This window comes from Artibeus jamaicensis, unplaced genomic scaffold (genome assembly GCF_021234435.1).
Source record: "Artibeus jamaicensis isolate MK-2021 breed Jamaican fruit bat unplaced genomic scaffold, CSHL_Jam_final contig_3126, whole genome shotgun sequence".
NCBI classification, from domain to species: domain Eukaryota; kingdom Metazoa; phylum Chordata; class Mammalia; order Chiroptera; family Phyllostomidae; genus Artibeus; species Artibeus jamaicensis.
The window spans coordinates 12,996,792-13,019,183 of NW_026521723.1; the positions used below are offsets into that span (position 1 = coordinate 12,996,792).

The window sequence follows — 22,392 nt, forward strand, 5'->3', positions numbered from 1 at the left end:
TTAAAAATTTAAAAAAAGAATGCACAAGAGTGAGTCTCGTTTATTTGTCTGCTTTTCTCATTAAATTAAATAGCCATAATTCCTGACCTGTTCCTCCCTCTCCCCCCCCCCCCATATTGTTTCTCTGCTTACTCTCTGGTATTTTCTCTCTTCTACTTTCCGAATTAATACGAAACCTGGTCTCTAGACTATTCTCAACATCTCAAGTGTGCATCTTCCCTGTCAAAATACTAAGGAGGAAAATGAGTGATGACATCATTTAGGTGATGAGGTTATGGTACCACAGCCCTTATTTGTCCTTTTCTGGTGCGAAGAGATTTTGGAAGCAGAAGCAGAGATTGCAGTGACAGGTCTGAAGCCTGGTTCTTTAGACTCAGACTAGCTCAGCACCGGCCATGACGAAGTCTGGCTCTGGATTCCCCCACCCTCCAGTCCACTCTTCACCTTGTCTGGATGATTGGGAAATAACCTGCAGAGAGGCGGTCAGCCCTATCTTCCTAGAGTGATTTTACCTTACATGCAACTTGTACAAATATTTTGAATTCAAATCTGGCTCTGCCACTAAATAGCTGTGTGAATTTTGAGCAAATTACTTAATGTCCCTGCGCTTCAACCCCCTTCCTCTGTAAAATAATAGTGCCCATTGCACAGTCTTGTTTGAACTAAATTAGTTAATATAGGTAATATATTTAATATATATTATTTGCATATATGTATAAAACAGTAATGTGCTTAGAAGAGTGCTTGCACATAGGGCTATATAATAATAATTTTTTAATTTGTTATTAGTATTATTTTCTCCAAGGATCTGAATATATTTTATAGTCTTTACCTTTAAAGGATTTTTTTTATTTGGAGGGGAGCATTTATTATTTTTATGAAGTGTGTATAGTCCTGAAAAAAATTATTCCATGAGCTATCCAAGAGAGAAAAATCATAAAATATTTAGCAAATAATGCACCTAACCCCTAGCTTCCAGGAGGTAGCAATTTTTACTTTGTTTATATTGTCTTCTTTCAAGCAATTATTTATTGAGTTCTTACCTATGAAGCACTTTACCAATACTATTTTTCATTGTCAAGAAAATTCTGCACAGTAGATATTAGTATCCCCATGTGAAGGATGAAGAAATTGAAGTCTAAAGAAATTAAACTTTACCCCAGGTCATATAGTTCAGCAGTAACTGAGCCAGGATTTGAACTCAAATCATTTGACCCCAGAGCCAGGCCAGGGAACAAGTAATTGTGTCAGTGTCAGTGAATGATGACCAAAAGGGACCTGGATGCCAAAAACGAAGGGAAAGGCAAGAAAGGCAGAATGACGGGAACAAGAACATCATGAGCAAATGTAGGCCCAGTTATGATTTACAGAGTTTTCTAGTGTCTTGTGTATTTGTCTTTAAAGTGTCTAGAAGATCTGGGGTAAGAACCCATTTAAAATGGAAGCCTATTTGTCCTCAAACTGTATACAGTTTACCCAACACCCTTCCTCCCGCCAAACCAAAAAATTCATTTTTTCCCTCACGTGTAGAAGAATACAGTGTATGCCTTCGAGAATCAGGGAGAGAATACGCTTGCAGTGTTTTCCTCTCTCAGGCACTGTTGTAAAAGGGCAGTCCCTTGTGATTGACGTGGGGCCTTGAGGCACGTGTAAGTTTATGTTGATAGATAGCAGCGTCCCTGCGAAATCAGCCCACCAGCTACCTTATGCAAATGAGCACACTGTAGAAAGCAGTATGTTTGCTGTGCAAGTGCAGCTTCAAGAAAAGTCACTTAGCTCCCCCCACAAACATGTCCCTGCCCCTTGTCCCTCCTCCGCAGAGAGTCGGGGAGCAGCCTCTGTCCTAAGATTGGAGATGTAGACCAATTCTGTTAATTAGAAAGTACTTCAACCCCGGCCAGGTGGATCAGTTTATTGGAGCGTCATGCTGTACACTGAAAAAGTACGGGTTCAGCTCCAGTCAGGGCACATAGCTAGGCTGTGGGTTTGATTCCCTGGTCAAGGCACATGCGGGAGGCAACAAATCAATGTTTCTCACACTGATGTTTCTCTCTCTCTCTCCCCTTTTCTCTCTCCTAAAATAAATAAAAACATATCCTTGGGTGAGGATTAATTTTTTAAAGTACCTAAAATAGTCTCGGGGCTGATATTAGGATTGTTACTTATTCAGTGACACCTTCTGAGTGATAAGTATTGAATTCTTTGATTGGATTTTCTGTTTGGTTTCTTAAAATGTAGAGGATTGGAGGCCTAGGTTAAAGATACATCCTACCATTTGGGGGGCTTTCCACCAATCTGGTTTTTTAAAATTTTATAATGGGGGCAGCACATTTGCTTAGGCTATTTTATTGTAATTCCTTGAGGAACAATTTTATAAAGTTGAAAATACTCTATATTCTGTAATATAAAAACTCAAGCTACTGTCTTTTTTTTGCAAATGGAGTTCTTTTCCACTCAACTAGGCTTTATAATAACATGCACTCTAATATGCACACATATTATGTACCCTCACTAAATAACAGGTACGATGACATTCAGAGAAGCTTTACAGACTGACTCTCCAATGCAATGGGGCTATGATCCCATCAAGCTGGAAACCACCAATCATGATGCTCCTCTCTTCTTAGAAACAGATGCTGCTCAGCTCACCCCCCACCAAATAGCTGGCAGCTGCATCCACAGCTCTTACTGGATATGAGTAAATAGATTTCAGAACTTGAGCAGGTAATTGTTTTACTGGATGTGTAAGGGACACAGCTAGGTCACTGGGATAGATATATGAAACAGTAGGTAAATTAGATTTTTTCTCTTCTTTTTTAAAGTATATTTTAATTGAGTATGATATCACGGTTGTCCCATATTTTTCTCCTCTTTATCTTCCTCTGCCCTGTACCCTTCTCTCTTTCCAGTACCCCCCCCATTAGTTCATGTCCATGGATTATACATATAAGCTCTTTGGCTTCTCCATTTCCTATACTGTTTTTAATCTCCCCCTGACTATATTATACCTACCAGTAAATGAGATTTTTCTCATCAGTAAATGAGGTGGGGGTTGTCAGGTGAAGAGCGTATATTTTAAGAATGAAAAGACTTCTAGTTTTAAGTGGGTTTCTGTCAACAAGATGCTGGACCACAGAGTGGTTTAGGGCTGGGTAAAAGAATTAGTGTGCGTTATGTGGTAGAGAAGTAGGATTGTGATTTATCATAAAAATGTAAATAGATCTGCCCCCTTCCCGAGGATAGGAAAGAACTGAATCGAGTATTGCGGCACACTTTGGACTGTCTTTTGCTTATTTCTTTGAGGATAGATGGCTCATTAGTACGGGACAGTTAAGAAACTGGACTCTATTTTGCCTAGATGGGGATACCAGCAATCATGGAGATGAATACAGTCTCATGACTAAACCTCCTTTGGTATTTATATTATTAACATATCTTGACTTAATCTAATAATAATATGGAATTTTTAAAAATGATATTGATGATAGCATGGTTATGATGGAAAAAATAGTGGCAGTTATTCCTTTTTTGAGTACATACTATACAATATGTCAGGATTGTGCTAAAAACTTTATGTACATTAACTCATTTAACCCTTACAGCACCCCAGTGAGAAGATATCCCCAATATTTCCCCATGTTACCCTTAGAAAACTAACTGATGTGCCCAAGTGAACGAGCTGATAATTAAGTGGCAGAGCCCAGATTCAAAGCTATATACCTTTAACTCTACAGTTCATGTTGGCTTCCCACATTCTTTTTTTTTTCATTTGTTTTCTATATTTTACTTTTTTTAGTGTATTTTTTCTATTACCATTTAGTCCCCTTATACATGCCTACCCCCACTGCAATCAAAACACTATTGTCCATGTCGCTGGGTCATTTCCCCTTTTTGATCAATCCTTCCACCCTTTAGCTGTCATCCTGCTGTCTATGAGTCTGTCTCTGTTTCGTTTGTTAGTTCAGTTTGTTCATTAGGTTCCACACATGAGTGAGATCATGGTACTTTTCTTTCTCTGACTGGCTTATTTCACTTAGCATAATGTTTTCCTAGTCCATCCGTGCTGTCACAAAGGGTATAATTTTCTTGTTTTTTTATGGCTAAGTAGTATTCCATTGTGTAAATGTCCCATAGTCGTTGAACCCACTCATCTACTGATGGACACTTGGGCTGCCTCCGTATCTTGGCTATTCTAAATAATGCTGCAGTAAACATAGGAGTGTGTACCACCTTTCAAATTAGTCATATATTTCCAGAAGTGGGATCACTGGGTCAAGAGGCAGATCCATTTCTAATTTTTTGAAGAAACTGTTTTCCACAATGGCTATGCCAATCTACATTCCCAGCAACAGTACAAGAGGGTTTCCTTTTCTCCACATCCTCACCAGCACTTGTTATTTGTTGATTTATTGGTGATGGCCATTCTGACAGGTGTGAGGTGATATCTCATTATGGTTTTAATTTGCATTTGTCTGATGATTACTGACCCTGAGCATCTTTTTATATGTCTGTTGGTCATCTGTATGTCCTCCTTGGAGAGGTATCTATTCAGGTCCTTTGCCCATTTTTTAATTGGGTTGTTTGGTTTTTTGGTGCTGAGTTTTGTAAGTTCTTTATAAATTTTGAACATTAACCCCTTATCAGATATATTGGTGAATATGTTTTCCCAGTTTGTGGGTTGTCTTCTTATTTTGTTAATGTTATAAGCACTGGATAAGGAGCAGGATTGAGTATAGGCTCTGTCACTTAGAAACTAGAAAAAATGGACCCCTTTATATTTTCTCCATGTCTCAGTTGGGTTGTGTTCCTCACATACTCTTATGAGGATTGAATTTACATACTAACTGTATATGTTGTACACTGATGCATGTAGAGAATAGAAGAATGTGACTGCTGAACAGTGGCTTGATGAAGACTTCAGGCATTACTTGCCAAAACAAGCAAAACAAGGATATGCAGCAAGTTATCTGGGTGCTGTCCATTTGCATGCTCTCTGATCACTAACATAGTATGACACAGTCACTTAATTATAAATAAACATTTTTTGAGCATCAGCCATGTGCCAACACTACTTCAGCTACCAAAATTTTGAGCACTGTACAAAACTGAAGGTCCTGATCTCAGAAAATTTATAGTGCAAGAGCAGATTCAGTTAATAATGAAATAAAAATAGATGCCATATGATTCTATTTTCTTAATTTTTTTCTTTTTAATATATTTTATTGATTATGCCATTACAGTTGTCCTATTCCCCCCTTCATTCTCCTCCACCCTGCACACCCCACTCTCCTACCTTTTGTTTATGTCCCTGTGTAACAAGTTCTTTAGATTCTATATTCCCCACACTATTCTTGCCCTCTCCCCATCTATTTTCCACCTACCGTGTATGCTACTTATTCTCTGTACCTTCTCCCCCCTTCTCCTCCTCCCACTCCCCTGTTGCTAACCCTCCATGTGATCTCTATTTCTATGGTTCCACTCCTGATCTAGCTGTCTTCTTAGATTGCTTTTGTTTTAGGTGTGGTTGTTAATAACTGTGAGTTTGCTGTCCTTTCACTGTTCATCTTTTTTATCTTCTTTTTCTTGGATAAGTCCCTTTAACATTTCATATAATAAGGGCTTGGCAATGAACTCCTTGAACTTGACCTTATCTGAGAAGCGCTTTATCTGCCCTTCCATTCTAAATGAAAGCTTTGCTGGATAGAGCAATTTTGGATATAGGTCCTTGCCTTCCATGACTTGGATTAATTCTTTCCAGCCCCTTTTTGCCTGTAAGGTCTCTTTTGAGAAATCTGCTGATAGTCTGATGGGAAGTCCTTTGTAGGTAACTGTTCCCTTATCTCTTGCTGCTTCTAGGATTCTTTCCTTCATTTTAATGTTGGCTAATGTAATTATGATGTGCCTTGGTGTGTTCCTTCTTGGGTCCAACTTCTTTGGGACTTTCTGAGCTTCCTGGATTTCCTGGAAGTCTATTTCCTTTGCCAGATTGCGGAAGTTCTCCTTTCTTATTTGTTCAAATAAGTTTTCCAGTTGTTGCTCTTCCTCTTCCCCTTCTGGTACCCCTATAATTCAGATGTTGGAGCGTTTCAAGATGTCCTGGAGGTTTCTTAGCCTCTCTCATTTTTTTTTTTTAATTCTAGTTTCTTCATTTTTTTCTGTTTGGTCATTTATTTCTTCCTTCTGGTCCACTCCTTTGACTTGAGTCCAGTTTCCTTTCCATCACTATTGGTTTCCTGTGCATTTCCCTTCATTTCACTTAGTTTAGCCTTCATTTATTCCTCCAGTTTGTGACTAAAATCAACAAGTTCTGTGAGCATCCTGATCACTATTATTTTGAACTATGCATCTGACAGGTTGGCTATCTCTTGGTTGCTTAGAAGTATTGGCTCCAGGGCTTTGAGCTGTTCTTGGGCCATAATATTTTGGTCTGTTCGAGCCTGTTACATATGAGGGGCAGAGCCTTAGATGTTCACCAGGGTGGGGCTACCTAGGTCACTGGGTTGTGACGCTGTATGTGGGGGTGGGGTCAGAGAGGGGCAATGGCATTTGTTCTGCTCTCTCTTGAATTTCGGTTCCCTCTGCTGCTTCCTGCAAGCAAACTGCCCCCCCCCCGTGCCAGCTCTTAGGTGTGTGGGCCTGTGCACCCTCCAGGACCCTGTGGGTCTCTCCAACAAACTCTGTGAGCCTGGGAGCTTCTCCCGGCACCTCAGCTCTGAAAGTTTTTCCAATTGGTGCTTTTAGGACCTCAATTCTCACCGCTGGGGCCCTGGTTGCGTGATCTGCCTCACTGTTTGCTCCTTTGCCTGGTTTATCTGTGCACGAATGTGTGACCTCAGTCAGCCAGCTGCCTTGCGCCCCCACCAGGTCTGTCCATTGCCTGTGTGCCTGGGTCGGTCTGGAAGTGGGACCCTGCTGTGCCAGCTGCCAACTCCGCCCCTCTTACCAGTCTGGCTGAATGGTTCGTTGTTGTCAGACTTCCATATAGTTCAATTTTCTGTGTTTTGGTTGCATTTTTATTACTAAAACTTTGTGGTCTTTAAACTTGGTTGTGCGAGGAGACACAGTGTTTCCACGTATGCCTCCATCTTGGCCGGAAGTCTAGATGCCTGGTGATTCTAAACACAAAGAATGAAAAGCAAGGTAAGTAGACCAAGAGTGACAATATTTCGGGAAGAGTGCATAATGGAGGGGATAAGGATAGTCTTTCTCATCCATTTATTCACTGAACAAATTTATCAAACATTACTGACTTAGAATGTAATTTATGAGAGAGGTTTAATTTAAAATATATTAACAATCATTATTCAGTATAGTAGGAAGACTATAGTAACTTTTATTTTTAAACTTTTTAAAAGATTTTATTTATTTATTTTTTAGGGGGGAAGGGCAGGAGAAAGGGAGAGAAACATCAATGTGTGGTTGCCCCTCACCCCCCCCTAGTTGGAGACCTGGCCCACAACCTAGGCATGTGCTCTGACTGGGAATCAAACCAGAGACTCTTCGGTTTGCAGGTCACTACTCAGTCCACTGAACAACACCAGACAGGGGAATATAGTAATTTTTAAATAAATACTTGTCATGTCCTATATTTCTAAGTGTCCAATGTTAGTCATTTCACATATCTTACCTGGAAGGAAGACAGTTTTCTGCCAGGTTCCCTGGGCTCAGCCTTCTCTTTCTGCTGGTTGGCTCTGAATGCTTTCTGCAGCAGCTCAGACTGTGGTTTGCTCTTGGGAACTCTGGAGAGAAATTAACTATGATAGTGATACAAGGTGTCTGTTGGTACGCTACCTTTCTATCTTTTCTCAGATGTGTTGGCTGCCTGCTGCTCTCCCCTTCTCTTCATTTGTTAACAAAAGAAGTCTCACGGTCCCTCTCATGTCCTCGTGGATGATTTCAGCCTTTTAAGCAGCTCGATATGGAATCCCTCCTTTTTTGTTCCTAGCTCAGTGGTGGCTATAAGCACAGAGACCTCTTCAAGAGCAGGGTTTAGTGTCTCCCTTACTTTGCTTGAGTTTCCCTCCTTTAAGCATGACACTTGTAGTAGTAGTGAACACTTGTAGAAGTCATGAACCTTTGTAGAGGTAATGAATATTCATAGTGAACAGTGGTAGAGTGGTAGTGAACACTGGTAGAGGTAACAAGCACTTATAGAGGTAGCGGACAGTCGTAGAGGTAGTGAACAGGCAATGTTTATTAGGATCTGCTCCTGCTCATCAAGAGTAGAGCCCCTTCCTCCCAGAGCTGACTCTCAGCAGTTATTTGCCTGGGCATCAGTGACTTTGATCTTGATTCAGTCAGGTGACTTATACCTCTGTCTGACATACCCAAAAGTTTTCTAAAGGAGTTTAGTCACATTATTCTGCCCAGCATGTGCCCTGATAGATGGACCAGCGTAAGTATATGCCTTGTTTCAAACCTGGGCTCTTTCCAGCCCCAGTATAAGAAAGGGAACTTCATTCCTTGAATGACTGAGGAACTAGTTATCCTACCATATGACTTTAGGCCCCAGGGTTCTTATACAGAAAAATATAAATAGAGGAAAGGGGAGAGTTTCCAATAATCCCCCATGAGTATTTTCTCCTGTTTTACTAATGGAGAAGCAGAAACATATTTAAAAATAATTGTATTGATATGACTGTAATGACTATAACCAATCCATACATAAGATGAATGTAAGTCCATTGTTTTTATCTTAGATTTATTGACATTTCTGGGAGCTTTTTAAAATTGCTATTATCATAATGTAATTTCTATAGTTTTTGTGACTTCTCTCTTTGTCTGATCCCTGCTCATTCATTTTCATAATTGGTTTTTGTGTTCAATCTCACCACATGAAGTCAGATAATCAGTTAGGTATTGGGGAAACATACTTGTTTTAGTCAGATGCTTTTGAAGTCCATCACTGAAAAATAAAGAATTTTAACAAAAATTGACAAAATAGAATCCAAGACTTTGCCTATCATCATCTTTCTGGAATGGCAATAATTGAGATGTTTACATTTGGATTTATTTGATAAATGTTAATAAGCATCTACTTTGTACCAGATGCCATCCTAGAAACTGGAGATTCAGCTTTGAACAAAATAGAAAAAGCATTACACTGCTGACTCTTGTCTATCAGAAGGCATCAATTATAATATTCCCTTTGCCTCTTCTCTATATCCATCTCTGTGGGACAAATAGAATTACAAATTTACAAAATAAAAATAACTCTTTTGAATGAGCACTGAATTCTCCAGTATTACTTAATACTGTGTTGAACCTTCCACCTCATATTCTTTTGGAATCACAGGAGATGTACATGTTAAATAAATAATATATGAAATTGAACTAAAGACCTATAACTTGATTACCTTACTATTATTGGAAAAGCTAACATTACCATTCCAATGTCCAATGTGGGATATTTGGTTTTCTTATATTTATGTCAATCAGTGAGCATTTATTGACCACTTATAAAACTTTGAGCTGTAGCAATATGCTACACCCTTCAATTAAAAAGGAAAACCAAGCTCCCTTACTACCATTCTGCCAGGATTGACAAGATGACTCTTGATGTCTCACATTCTCCTGTAGAATTGCTTACTTATCATATATTTGTGCCCTCACCTACCCAGGAACTACAAAAGGACTTTGCACCAGACTAAAAACCAGAGTTTTAAGAAAGTGATGACATATCTTGGCAAAATCACAACAGTTTCATTGCTTCTACCTGCATCCTGTTCCCCACCAACTCATATCATAGTTAGATCTTTAAACTGGATTGAATGTTGAGTGGACCCTGGGTTTCCCAGCAGAGTGTATTCATCTTTTAAATAATACCTTCTTCCCTATAACTGCCCAGAAACATGAAGGTAATTCATCTACCAAACTGGAGAACACTAGTCCCTTCTTTTTTCTCTCCTCCATAAGGGGCTTTTCACTGGATTTCTGATCTTTGACTAGATTCAAAGAAAGTACAGAAGCTTCACTATGAACTCCTTTAATACTTAGACATTTTTCCTAAAGTACATGCTATCAACTATGCTTAAAATCAACTAAGCTTAAACGTAGAGTAACATTTTCTTATGCAAATTTCACCTCAATAAATTATTAATTAAAAAATAGAATGAGTCATAAGTAGGTATCTGCCGATTTTATATATAGCCATCAACACTCTAGTTATTTTTCATTATGGGCTGCATAGGATTCTGATAGGCATGGAAACTATAATGTGTTAAAGAAAACTTTGCTTAGAATATTTCCAACCCTTAAATTTTCCTTCCCCAAAACATATTTTGCTCAATCAAATTGAAAATATTTGGTTTACTAAAAATATTCTTAGAAGAATTGTTATACATCAAAAATGTTTTAAAAACATTTACTATTCAATACTGCTTAAGAGAACATTGAGGTATTATAATAGTAGTATTTATAGCTGGCATAAGTAGATACAGGGCCAAGTTTTTCAGTGCTCTGAAGGCTGAGGCATTCCTATGCTAATTGGAAAATGTTAAATGAATTGTGGTGCCCCAGTTGAATGGATGATGTTATTTTAGTTCTAAAAGTTAGGCATTCATGGATTTCTGCCTAAAGTTCTTTTGTAACATAAAGAATAAAAACCTTTGGACATTTTTTAATGAATCTTAAATTGTCCACTTTTCCTTCCCCCAACCAGAGTAACTATGTTGGGTATTAAATAACTACTACTCATTTTTGGCTTTCTTATCTGTGATTCTTACATATTAATGAAAATCAGAGCCTTTTCATCTAGTAAATTTAGAAATTTGACTAGGTTCCAATAGTTAGTGTAATGGTACCCTTCATCTTCTTCAGACCAACATTCATCCAAGATTCTAGCCTTACTTGAAAAGTCAAGATTTCAGAAGAAGAAAGGAGTTCAGCCAAGATGGAGGCATAGGTAGATACACTGTGCCTTCTCTCATAACCAATAGAAGGATAACAACACACTTAAAAAAACAAGCACAATGGACAGAAAAGCGAACTGTATGGAAGTCTGATAACCAAGGAGTTAAAGAAGAAACATTTATCCAGATCGGTAGAAAGGGTGGAGATGGGCAGCCGGGGTAGAGAGGAATTGTGGCAAGGTGGCAGCTGGTGGACTGGGCAGTCCCACATACATGTGTAGATAAACCAGGAGGAACAACTGGGGAGCGAGACAAACCATGCAACCCAGGTTTCCGGTGTGGGGAAATAAAGCCTCAAAACCTCTGACTGAAAAAACCTGTGGGGGTTGCAGCAGCAGCAGAAACTCCCAGCCTCACAGGGTTCTAGAATGTATACAAAACCACCCACCCAGGAATCAGCACCAGAAGGGCCCAATTTGCTTGTGGGTAGTGGGGGAAGTTACTGAAAGCTGGCCAAGAGCCAAGCAAGAGACATTGTTCCCTCTTGGACCCCTCCCCCACATACAGTGCCACAACACAGGAACAGGGATTGCCCTGCCCTGGTGAATACCTAAGGCTCCACCCCTTACTATGTAATAGGTGCACCGAGACAAAAAAAAATGACCCAAATGAAAAATAGATCAAAGCTCCAGAAAAAATAGAACTAAGCGATTAAGAGATAGCCAGACTATCAGATGCGCAATTCAAAACACTAGTAATCAGCACACTCACAGAAGTGGTTGAGTATGCTCTCAAAATAGAGAAAAAAGTGAAGCCTATGAAAAGTGAAATAAAGGAAAATGTGCAGGGAACCAACAGTGACAGGAAGGAAACTGGAACTCAAATCAATGGTTTGGAACAGAGGAAATAAATATACATTCAACCAGAACAGAATGAAGAAACAAGAATTCAAAAGAATGAGAGGTGCCCTGGCTGGTGTAGCTCAGTGGATTGAGCGTGGGCCTGTGAAGCAAGGGGTTGCTGGTTTGATTCCCAGTCAGGGCACATGCCTGGGTTGCAGGCCAGGTCCCTGGTGGGGGACACATGAGAGGCAACCACACATTGATGTTTTTCTCCCTCTCTATCTTCTTCCCATCCCCTCTCTCTAAAAATAAATAAATAAAATATTTTTTTAAATGAGAGGTTTAGGAACCTTCAGAACAACTTTTAACATTCCAACATCCGAATCTACAAGGAAGGCCACAGTATTGCAAGTCATTGAAGCAATAAAACTGGCCTTGGGGTTGGGTGGGAAAGGAGAGGACCTGGGTTCAAATACAAGGTGAGGCACTGACTGACTGACTCACTCTAGGAATTTAGGCAGGGTAACTTTTTAAGGACTTTGTGGCCTTTTTTTTTTCCAGAAACTGAAAAAGTTGTGCTAAATGTACTGAGTGATCTCTGGTTTCCCTGGGCTCAAAACTCTTGTCGTAGTATGTAAGCTCTTGTATTTCAAGTCACGGAAAAGTCTATTTGGCCTAACATGTTAGGGTTCTCCCCACAGCTACTCTTAGGGAAGGTTCTCTTCTTCTTGTCGTCTTTCTACAAAATACATGTACTCTCAGTTCAGTCACTTCCAGTACTGTGAACAGAATCATACCAGAAAATAACCTCTAGTTTAAGCTAATTAATAGAATCAATTACAGGTTAAGAAAAAAAGACACACACTATCTGGCGCTGTCTAGCTTATGACCCAATTTTTACCTAATACATATTTTTGTTTCTATGTGTATCTGTTCAATTACTTAAATCTGACCTCATCTCGGGCTGATTTCTTCCCTCCATTTCCTTCCTCCTGTCCTTCTCATCTCTTCCCCGCTCCTTTCTCATCATCTCTTCTCTCTCCTCTTCTCCCATGCCCTTCCTTCCCCTCTCCTCCTTTCCTTTCCCCTTTCTCTTTCTCTGTCTCCATCTGAAAAATTTGTAATAGTTGTCTTTTTTCTATGTAATCCAGTTTTTCTATATCTCTAATGATGTCAAATGGTCCAGCCTCTTCCTCCAGGCTGAGCTATATGCCCAGGGATTACTTTGAGCACCTCTTTGGGTGTATCTGCCCATCTGGGCACCTAGCTGTTACAGAATAATAACACTCCTAAATCGGTCTTTCATGTTTCTTTCCTTCCTGCACACCCCTTTCTCTCATGTTTCTTACACTCCTGGACTGTTTGGGTGATCCCACAATCTTGGCACCCAAGTGCAGTCTGAGCCTTTCTATATAGTCATTTTTAACATAGAGGCTGTGTACAGAAGCTTAAGTCCTAATCATTTGGAAAATTAAAGTGGTGGATGATCTGAGAAATTGAAGTGGGGATGGGAGCATTGAGAGGAGCTCTTCTGTTATCCGTGTAAAGTTTCTTTCTTTATATCACTCAGACTCTCAGCTTCCTTATTTTTATGTTTTCCATCCTTGAGTTTCATCTCTTTTGCTTTATATTCTTAAGAGGGAGGGGGGAACTCTACAATGGTAGCTTTCTTGAATTATCTTGAATTTTCTGTACACCTGCCCACTCTAAGATAATTGGTGTGCCTACTTCCCAAGGAACAGTATTTGTATTAAAGAATCACTTGGCGTCAATGCCCAAGTGCAGATGTCCTGTCATGTGTGATGGTGCCTCATTCAGAGAACTCAAGGACCAGTAAAATAAATCAGCAACATCTTGGCTCCATGCTCCAGTCAAGACTGTTAATTTAACAGGGTCATGCTTCCATCTCTGATCAGACAGCTCCTGGCAGACAGCTGCTCCCCTGCCCCAGAATGTGGTGTCAGTGTCCGAGTAGGAGTCTCCAAGAGCAGCAGGATAGGGAAGGTGGTAATGCATCAGAAAATTGAGCAGTGTGGCATCGAGGTGCTGGGAAGAGGGAGCAGGCTGGACCTCTGCAAAACGTTTTTCATCCACTCCTTCTTTCTTTGTATGGATACCCACACAGTTACCTGAGGAAGAAGAAAAACTTGTCCTGAATTTTATTGGAAAATTGTCAGTTCTGCTTTCACTCTCACACGTAGCTTATTTTCAAACATACCTTTGTATATCCATGACATGTCGATGTAGCTGCATAACAACAGGCTTATATGTTTGTCCATATTATGTCAAGCAGGCCTACATCATGATTAGCTGGATCTAGGTCACTGGGGCAGAGCTGGTATGACGTACCATTGTCTTGGCTTGCTGTGGCTTACCTCCTAAACTGGAGCAAAGACCATGGTCAAGACAAGGTAAAGATTTGGGCCAAGCACAGGACTTGGTACATAACAAGCACTCTTTTATTATTGGTTTTTAGAAAGAAAGTTGCTGCATTGTTCACTGTTGTATGGGACAATGTTCGCAAAAGTTATGTATTCTACAGTTGAAGGAAGGAATATGTGGAGACCATAAGTAACCACCCTGGGGCACCATGGTGAGCAATGGAGCTATGTAGAATTTGGGTTCTTGCCTATATGTTTCTTTCCATGACTGTACCTTCTATCCCTATCCTGTGATTTAATTTCCTTGTGGAAAGATGTCATTTGCAGCATGTTATGCTGTAAATCTTGTATCAAATGGTAAAAACTTTGTATTATAGTCTCTTGCTTTTAGTACTAGAATGACTCTATCGATAATAATATAAAACTAATTTTAGGTTTAAATTGCTTTGGGAGTAAGAGTTTGTGATTTGAAATATATGCTGTTTTATCAAAGGTAGAAATGGTGTTTTTTTTTCTTTTCTTTAAACTCAAGAATAATGGCCATTTTCTGTCTTTAAATTGTGAAGATCTAGTGTGTTGATTACTGGTGTTGGACCACACACAAGGGAAAGCACAGATCATTTTGTGACCGGCACTCTGAGTTGTCATAGTCTGAACAGAAACCCCTGGAACTCCTTTGCAGTTTTATGCAAAACCCTGATAGAATTTGTTATCTAAACCTTGTCCTGAATCTATTGATTTTCTGGCTAGACTTGAAGTCTTAGGGACAAAAAAAAAAAAAGACTTTTCCATAATATTTTTTGAATGTGAAGTTTTGCACAGAGTCTTTCTTAGAAACCCTGAAAAAACAATATCTTTCAGAGCTCTTTAATTAAAACATAGGGTGAATGTGCTTTGAATTGCCAGGGTCCATCTGTAGAAATGCTGGTTGAAGTTTGGCAATGAAGAGACATTGAGCTGGGGAAAGAAATGCATATAAAATAATACCAGTGATACTGCAAGGCCAGAAGGATGTTAGTTTTTCATAAAATAACGTGTTCTCTGCCCAGTCCTCCACATGGAGAGGGAGGAGGCTTCACTTGAATTTCCACAGTATCGTCGGTGTGTATACTTGGCACAGTGTAAGACATTCACTAAACATTTGTTAACTGCTGTGAGCTGAAGAGAAAAAAAAAATCACTCCATCTCTCCTTTCTCCCCTCACTCCCTTCTCTCCTCCAAGGTTGAAAAAAACGATGAGGACCAAAAGATTGAACAAGATGGCATCAAACCAGAAGATAAAGCTCATAAGGCTGCGACCAAAATTCAGGCTAGCTTCCGCGGACACATAACAAGGAAAAAGCTCAAAGGAGAGAAGAAGGGCGATGCCCAAGCTGCTGAGGCCGAGGTGAGTGAGAAGAAGGAAGATGTCCCTGCTGCTGGTGGTGCCGAAAAGAAGGAGGGAGAGGGTTCCACTACCACCGAGGCAGCCCCATCCGCTGGCCCCAAGCCCGAGGAATCCGGCAAAGCAGGAGAAACTCCTTCGGAGGAGAAGAAGGGGGAGGGCGCGTCCGATGCTGGTGCAGAGCAGGCAGCCCCCCAGGCCCCTGCCCCCTCAGAGGAGAAGGCCGGCTCTGCTGAGACAGAAAGTGCCACTAAAGCTTCCACTGACAACTCGCCGTCCTCCAAGGCCGAAGATGCCCCAGCCAAGGAGGAGCCTAAACAAGCCGATGTGCCTGCTGCTGCCACTGCTGCTGCTGCTGCCACCACCCCTGCTGCAGAGGATGCTGCCACCAAGGCAACGACCCAGCTTCCGACGGAGACTTCGGAGAGCAGCCAAGCCGAGGAGAAGATAGGTGAGCAACTGTGAGGGTCAGAGGCCATGAGAGAGGTAGGGGTAGCCCACAGAAGCCTTGGGAAGGCCAGGCCATGTAGGCCAACGGGGGAAAGGGAGAAAGTGTAGATTAGACAGCGTGTTCAGGAAATTAAGGAAAGCTGTGCTTAATTCCCCAAAGTGGCAGGATAAGAACCAACTCTGGCCACTTCTATTCCCAAACGTCTCCAAGCCTGAGCGAGAACTCTGCCAGGAATAGAATAAGCTGGCAATTATCATATTAATTGGATTGGCATAACAAGTAAAACTAGGTAATCCTAGTTTAAAAAAAATATTCTGTGTGCGGGATAGACTTAGTTTAATTAGTAATTACTGAGGCCACATATATTTTCTGAATGGGAATTAGCCAGTGTGAGGATTTGGCTCTAGGAAGTGTCTGTTATTAGTATAGCCAACTTCTTACCGATTCAGATCATCTAGTTTGTGAATTTCCAGCAGCAAAAACATAATCTCAGACCACTTTTCTGTTATCCCACAATATATTACTGGGCATTCTCCTCACCATCAGTTGGTGAGTAGTGTGTGTATCTGTGTTTATGCTCAGAGAATGCTGATCGTACCACTAACTGGGGTCAAACTAATTAGGGAAATATTGTCAAAAACAAAAGAAGAACCCCAAATATAGAACACATTGTGAAGTTACACATAAATTATCATTTTATTATAGAAGAAGCTACTTTCTACCATATGCATAAATAGTTGTGGGTTGACTATGATTACTGAGATGTTCTGGATTTTCTTTGGTTTGGAGCTCTTACTTGGAGATCCTAGTGTTTTCACTACCATTACCAAAGAGCCTGTGCAAAATTAATTGAAACAGAGCATTCCCGAAGCAGGATAAATGTAACCGACTTTTACCTCTGGAGACTGAACCCATCCCTCACCCTGTCCACTCCCCAGTGCTGAAGGAAGCCAACAGTCTCCACCACCTTTCTCACTCTTGAACACCTCTCAGCCACAAAGACCTTCAGGGGAAAGTTGCTTCTGTGACAGTTTAAAAGTTGGGTTTACTCCTTTAAAACTTCATGAACTTAACGCATGTGTCCAAAGACCCGAATTTGGACTGGACCACACTGTGTCTTGGGAAAGGACTTACTCAATGAGATTGTTTTGGGAAATGTTTGACAGCTGACCATTAGATTGAAAAAGTAATTATTGGAAATTTGCTTGTATTTTTGTTTTTCCAAATTAGATACTGGAGATGAAGGATGATTATTCTAAATATTTTCAGTTCAACCTCTTTCATCTCACCTCAAAATTCTGTAAGAGGCCAGATCGTATTATTATTAACCTTCTCCAGCTCAAGATAAATCACATGCTTCTTTCTATCAGTGACTCATTTTCAGTCTTTATTCTAACTACATACCTGCCTCAGGGGCCAGACTTTGGGGTTAAGAAGATGAGAATGTTTTTCCTGGACAAGGTAAGGCCTGTGGCAAAGAACGGGGTGTTGATTTTAATTCACTCAACAAAACAAACCTTGCTAAGTGCTTTTCTTTAGGTTAAAAACTTTACACTCAGATATGATGGCTAGAAATCATTTTGCATATGACAGGCTACCTACTGCATATTTTCAAAAATCTTATAAATTATGCTTTTAAAACAATAGAAATTACTTGACATTGTTCAGACCATATTTTTAAACAGGGATTTCTAAAATTGTGAGCATACACAGAAAATCATGATGTGATTTTAGGTATATGATAATGTGGATTAATAGAAGAAGGATTTCTTGAATCAATGAAAAGTATAAAATATATTTTAAGAACATTTATTTTTCTTATTTTTCAAGTTATAATAATACAAATTAATTAATAGAGTATTTTACGTAGTACATGCTGAGTAAATGTCAAATACTGAATGAATAAAATAGACTGGATTTAATGTATAGGTAATTTGTTCACTGGCTCACACAATCCTCCTGCAACCTTGCTTATTCTATTCGTATATTTGATTAAAATGTGCCTGGTGAGTAAAAACAAATAGAGACCTTGCTCTGTCCTAAATTTTACAAGTTCTGGCTGAAAAATATCTCATTAGTTTGATATTATTATGTGCATTTAAAGGTAATTGAAGGTGTAGGTAGGTACAGTTCAACTTGAAGGTAATCACAAAGGCCAATCTGTTTTACATTGTTTCTGAACTTTGGCTGAGTAATATCTTCTGGGTTAGATCCTAAACTGCTGTCTGTGGCTTCTCTCTGGAATGATGTATCTATCAGCCTTGCCTGCTGTGTGTAAGGAGCACAGATTGCCCAGATATGGCGAGCTCCGTGGAATCACAGAAACCAGAGGTGACAAGGAGAGCTATCACAGTGTCTCTGGCCCAAATTCCCACAGGTCCTATACAGCACTTTCTTCTATCTCCCATTGGGTTTATTTCCAGTCCAGGTTAGAATAATATTTCCGGTTGGGCTCTACTGTTTGGAAATAGATGCCAACCTTGGGTGGCCTGGAGGTGTGCAAAGAGATGATCTGAGAGGGTGGAGTAGGGTTGGGGCAAAAACAAGTCAAAAGAGAGAATTCAAGACAATAATTTCATCAAAAGGTTTAGACCAAATTTGATCACTGCTTCAATATATATGGAAATACTTTGTAAATTATAAATATGTTGCTTATTTTAACCTTGCTGTCTTCCTTCCTTTTTTCTTCCATTTATTTTAATTTTCTGCTGTGGTGGGCCTTGGGATCACAAAGATGAGTGAAGTAGGGTTACTGATCTTACACAGTTCTCATTCGGAAGTGGGGGTGGGATGAAATTCAGAGAGTGGTGTTGGAAACATTCACAGTAATAATCTCAATTTAGTTAAATTTGCAAACAGGTATAGGGTTTCCCTATGCCAAGGCACTGTGGCAAATAATATGAATGAACCAGTGATTCTTGCAGTTTGATACATGCTATCAAAAAGGTTTTACATAGTGCGTGTCTCTATAGCTAAAACACTAGCCAAAAGAATAGCTGCAAAATTTAGTTTCTGGAATGGTAATTATGTGTAAGAAAGTGACATTTTCAGCCCATCTCTCTGTATTTGGGGAAATCCTTTTTGTTCCCCCAAAACAATGTTTTGCTAAGGCCCAGAGTAACCGCCTATAACATTTTTCTCTCTCCACAATCTAAATCCCCTTCCACTGAGCTCTGTGATAGATGTGAGGTTTCCCAAGGATATTTATACTTGTTTGGCAGGGTGCCTCATAGGCAGTTTTGATTTGAAATGTGGTTTCAACCACTTCCCAAATTTATATACTACTCATAAAGAGTGAAATTTGGATTTTTAAAGTCCATAAATGCTGTCTATAAAACATGGACACCTGTCAGAGACTCAGTGCTGCTTAAATACTGTTGATTATTAAGCTCTTATGGTGCAATTTTATGTTGCTAGAGTAATCATTTTTATTGGCTTTTCTTGACAACAACCCAGTGGCATTTGACAGTACTTTTCTTGTACTTTTACATTCTGAGATTGGGAGCAAATGAAATAGATTTTGTGCCCACAAGCATATTCAAACACAACAGGGGTCACACTGATGGACCTCTAAATCTTCTCCTTAACTTTGGCCCTGCAGTTCTGGACCCTCTTTTAAAGTGCTCTATTTTATATAAATTCTTGCATTTTTTCTTTATTTTATCAGTTGTGACACTTTTTAATTATCCTTGGAAAATACCACCCAGGACTTTTCCTGAGTAATTTCTGTCCTGCATGCCCAGTAAGATAATGCAGCAGAAAGAACCTTGGACTAGAATGAGAACATTAGGGCTCTAGTCCTTAATATTCCTACCACACAGCTGTGGGATCTTAAGGAAGCCACTGCTTCTCTCTGGTCCCCAGTTGTCTCATCTTCAAGAAGAGGGGCTAGAATAGTTAGTATTTAAGGTTTTTCTTCAAAGGTTGAAATAAAAATTTTCTATATTTGGTGGCACTTAATGAACATTTATTAATTGGCAAGCCCTGTGCTAAGAGCTATGTGGAGATGATCTCATTTAACCATCATAACCGCTCTATGGTATAAGTACTGCAATTTCCCCTCCCCCTTTTACAGATGAGGGATCTGAGGCTTAGAGAGATGGTGGTTTCTAGTTGCCATCAACAGCTAGCAAACCGTGGTAACAGAATCCTGACTGCCTGATTAAAGAGGCCACGTTTTAAACTGTGACAGCACAAGTGCTATTCTGGAAGAAATGAAGACGAGAGATGTCTAAGAACCCCAACATTGTGTCCTGATCTAAGAGCATCACCCTCATTTGTATACCTGGATACTGAAGACTCATTTATAGATGGGTGTCCAGTAACTAACCATAGTTCCTGGTCATAAAGGCTTCAAAGCCCCAACACCCCGAAATGATTGGGAATATTAAATAAGTTCTGAGTCATGGGTTCTTAGCTTGAAAATACTTCAAGTACTGTTTTATTAGGCCTAAGAGAGCTGTAAAGATCAGCTGAAATAGATGTTTCTTAATGAGAGTACTACTGACTCCATTAAACATGCGGGGAGAACTAAAAATGAGAAACTCCAAGTTTCAGTTCTCAATCAGAGGAAAGTAATTTCTTGATTCCAGGTGATCCCCACCCTAATTTGGATTATAAAAATTAGTATCTTAAAATTGTTCATATCCCACCAACCTTTGGCAAGGTGCATTTCCAAAGGATCCTGATACCTTTATATTTATAATTTAAATGATATAAAGAACTTATTGGACAGATTACAGAGCAATCACTATCTCTGCCATTAAAAAACCATAAGCATACAAAAGACAAGATGTGTTTTAGAATCAAGAAACTCATATTGTGAAGCCTTTGATCTGTTTCTTTCATGGCTCATATTAAATAACTACTATCATCTAATAAAGAAACAAGTAAACAGAAAGACATGTAAGTAACTTCTCCAATTTCAAAGCAGTAGAACTATATTTGGAACTGAAAATCAAATAATATTTCTTAAAAATATAGAATTTGTTTCAGATGCTAATGCATGTTCACCAAATATTTTTTTCTTTTTTTTTCTCTCTATACACATGTGCACTCCCACAATCCCAGAAGGACAAGGAGAAAGAACCAAAGGCAGGAAGTGTTACTACACAGTCAGTCCATTTGGCTAAACATGGAGAGAGAGCAGAGCACTCAATCTAATGGACTAAAAGCATTGTGTGGTCATCACTTTCATTTTGTGCTTAGAGTGATAGATAGCTTCATCAAATAAAGAATGAAAAGCCTTCTGTAACCATGCATAAAAGGAAGGGAAGAAGGAAGCCAATGGTGCTGTTTAAACCGCAAGACCTGAGCCCTTGAAGGTCTCCCAAAATGATACAGTTTATAGCATGCATAAAGAAGGGGAGTGGTTTGAAAGAATATGTAAGTTTTCTGAGCTCTCTTAGTCATGTTTAAATTTTGTCCATAAAAAAATGACTGAATGAGATGCTGAACTTCAGATAATTAAGAAATTTTGAATCACTTCTTTCTTCAAAAAGCAAAGCCAGTTTTTGATCTCAGAGCAATAAAACTTGGCTCTCTAAGCAAACAATTTATTTCTGGGCTTCTTAAAAGAATTACCCATAAATTGTTTTAATAAGGATAATGAATATTATTATGTGTTTAATTGATCCAATATCTTATAGGATGCATATAAGGCACACATCTATATTTTCAGCATAGAAGACTAAATACCATTTAAAATCATGACACCTAGGTTCTCATTCAGACTCTGCAAATGATTTTAGTTCAGCTTTGTTTGCAAATCTACAAGGAAATGGGGAGAGCTAGAAGTCGAGACTAAGGCTCTCGGTGATGAAATTTATAATATATGAAAATTAAAGCCCTGCTCAGGCTAATTAGTGGAAAATAGTTCAGGAAGACTTCTTGGAGCAGAGGTTACCTTAACTGAGTCTTGAAGGACAAGAAGTAGCTAATGAAAAGGGATACTTTCTGCAAAAAGCAAAACACACACACACATGCACAGAAAGCTCATTCAAAAAATTTTAATCCATTGCAATTCAGCAGTAACTATTGAAGATTATTCATTGGTCAAAAAAAAGTAGTTCCATGCTATATTCTGTTTATTGTTGAATCCCTTGAACCTATAACAATTATTGGGAAATAGGAGATAGTAAATATTTGATGAATGAGTAAAGAATAAATGACCAATGTTATTATAGTAGAGAAAGTCCAAGAGACTAGATGAACTTCAGCCTTTGAGCCCTGGCTGGTGTTGTTCAGTGGGTTGAGTGCCAGTCTGCAAACCACAGGGTCATGGGTTCAATTCCCAGTTGGGACGCATGCCTGGGTTGGGGGCCAGGTCCTTGGTGGAGGTGTACATGAGGGGCAACCACACATTGATGTTTCTCTCCCTCTCTCTCTCTCCCTTCCTCCCTCCCTCCCTTCCTCTCTGAAAATAAACAAATAAAATCTTTAAAGAAATATTAACCTTTGGGCAGGCAAATTCCTTGAGTTCTTT

At 39.4% G+C, this 22,392-nt stretch overlaps 1 protein-coding gene across 1 annotated transcript in view; it reads left to right on the forward strand.

Annotated features, from left to right (window-relative positions):
• Positions 1-22,392, forward strand: part of GAP43 (growth associated protein 43) — a 108,436-nt gene that overhangs the window by 44,321 nt on the left and 41,723 nt on the right. The window contains exon 2 of the mRNA XM_037155890.2: positions 15,296-15,908. Coding sequence (XP_037011785.2) covers positions 15,296-15,908 — 613 coding nt within the window. The remainder of the gene's footprint in view (positions 1-15,295; positions 15,909-22,392) is intronic.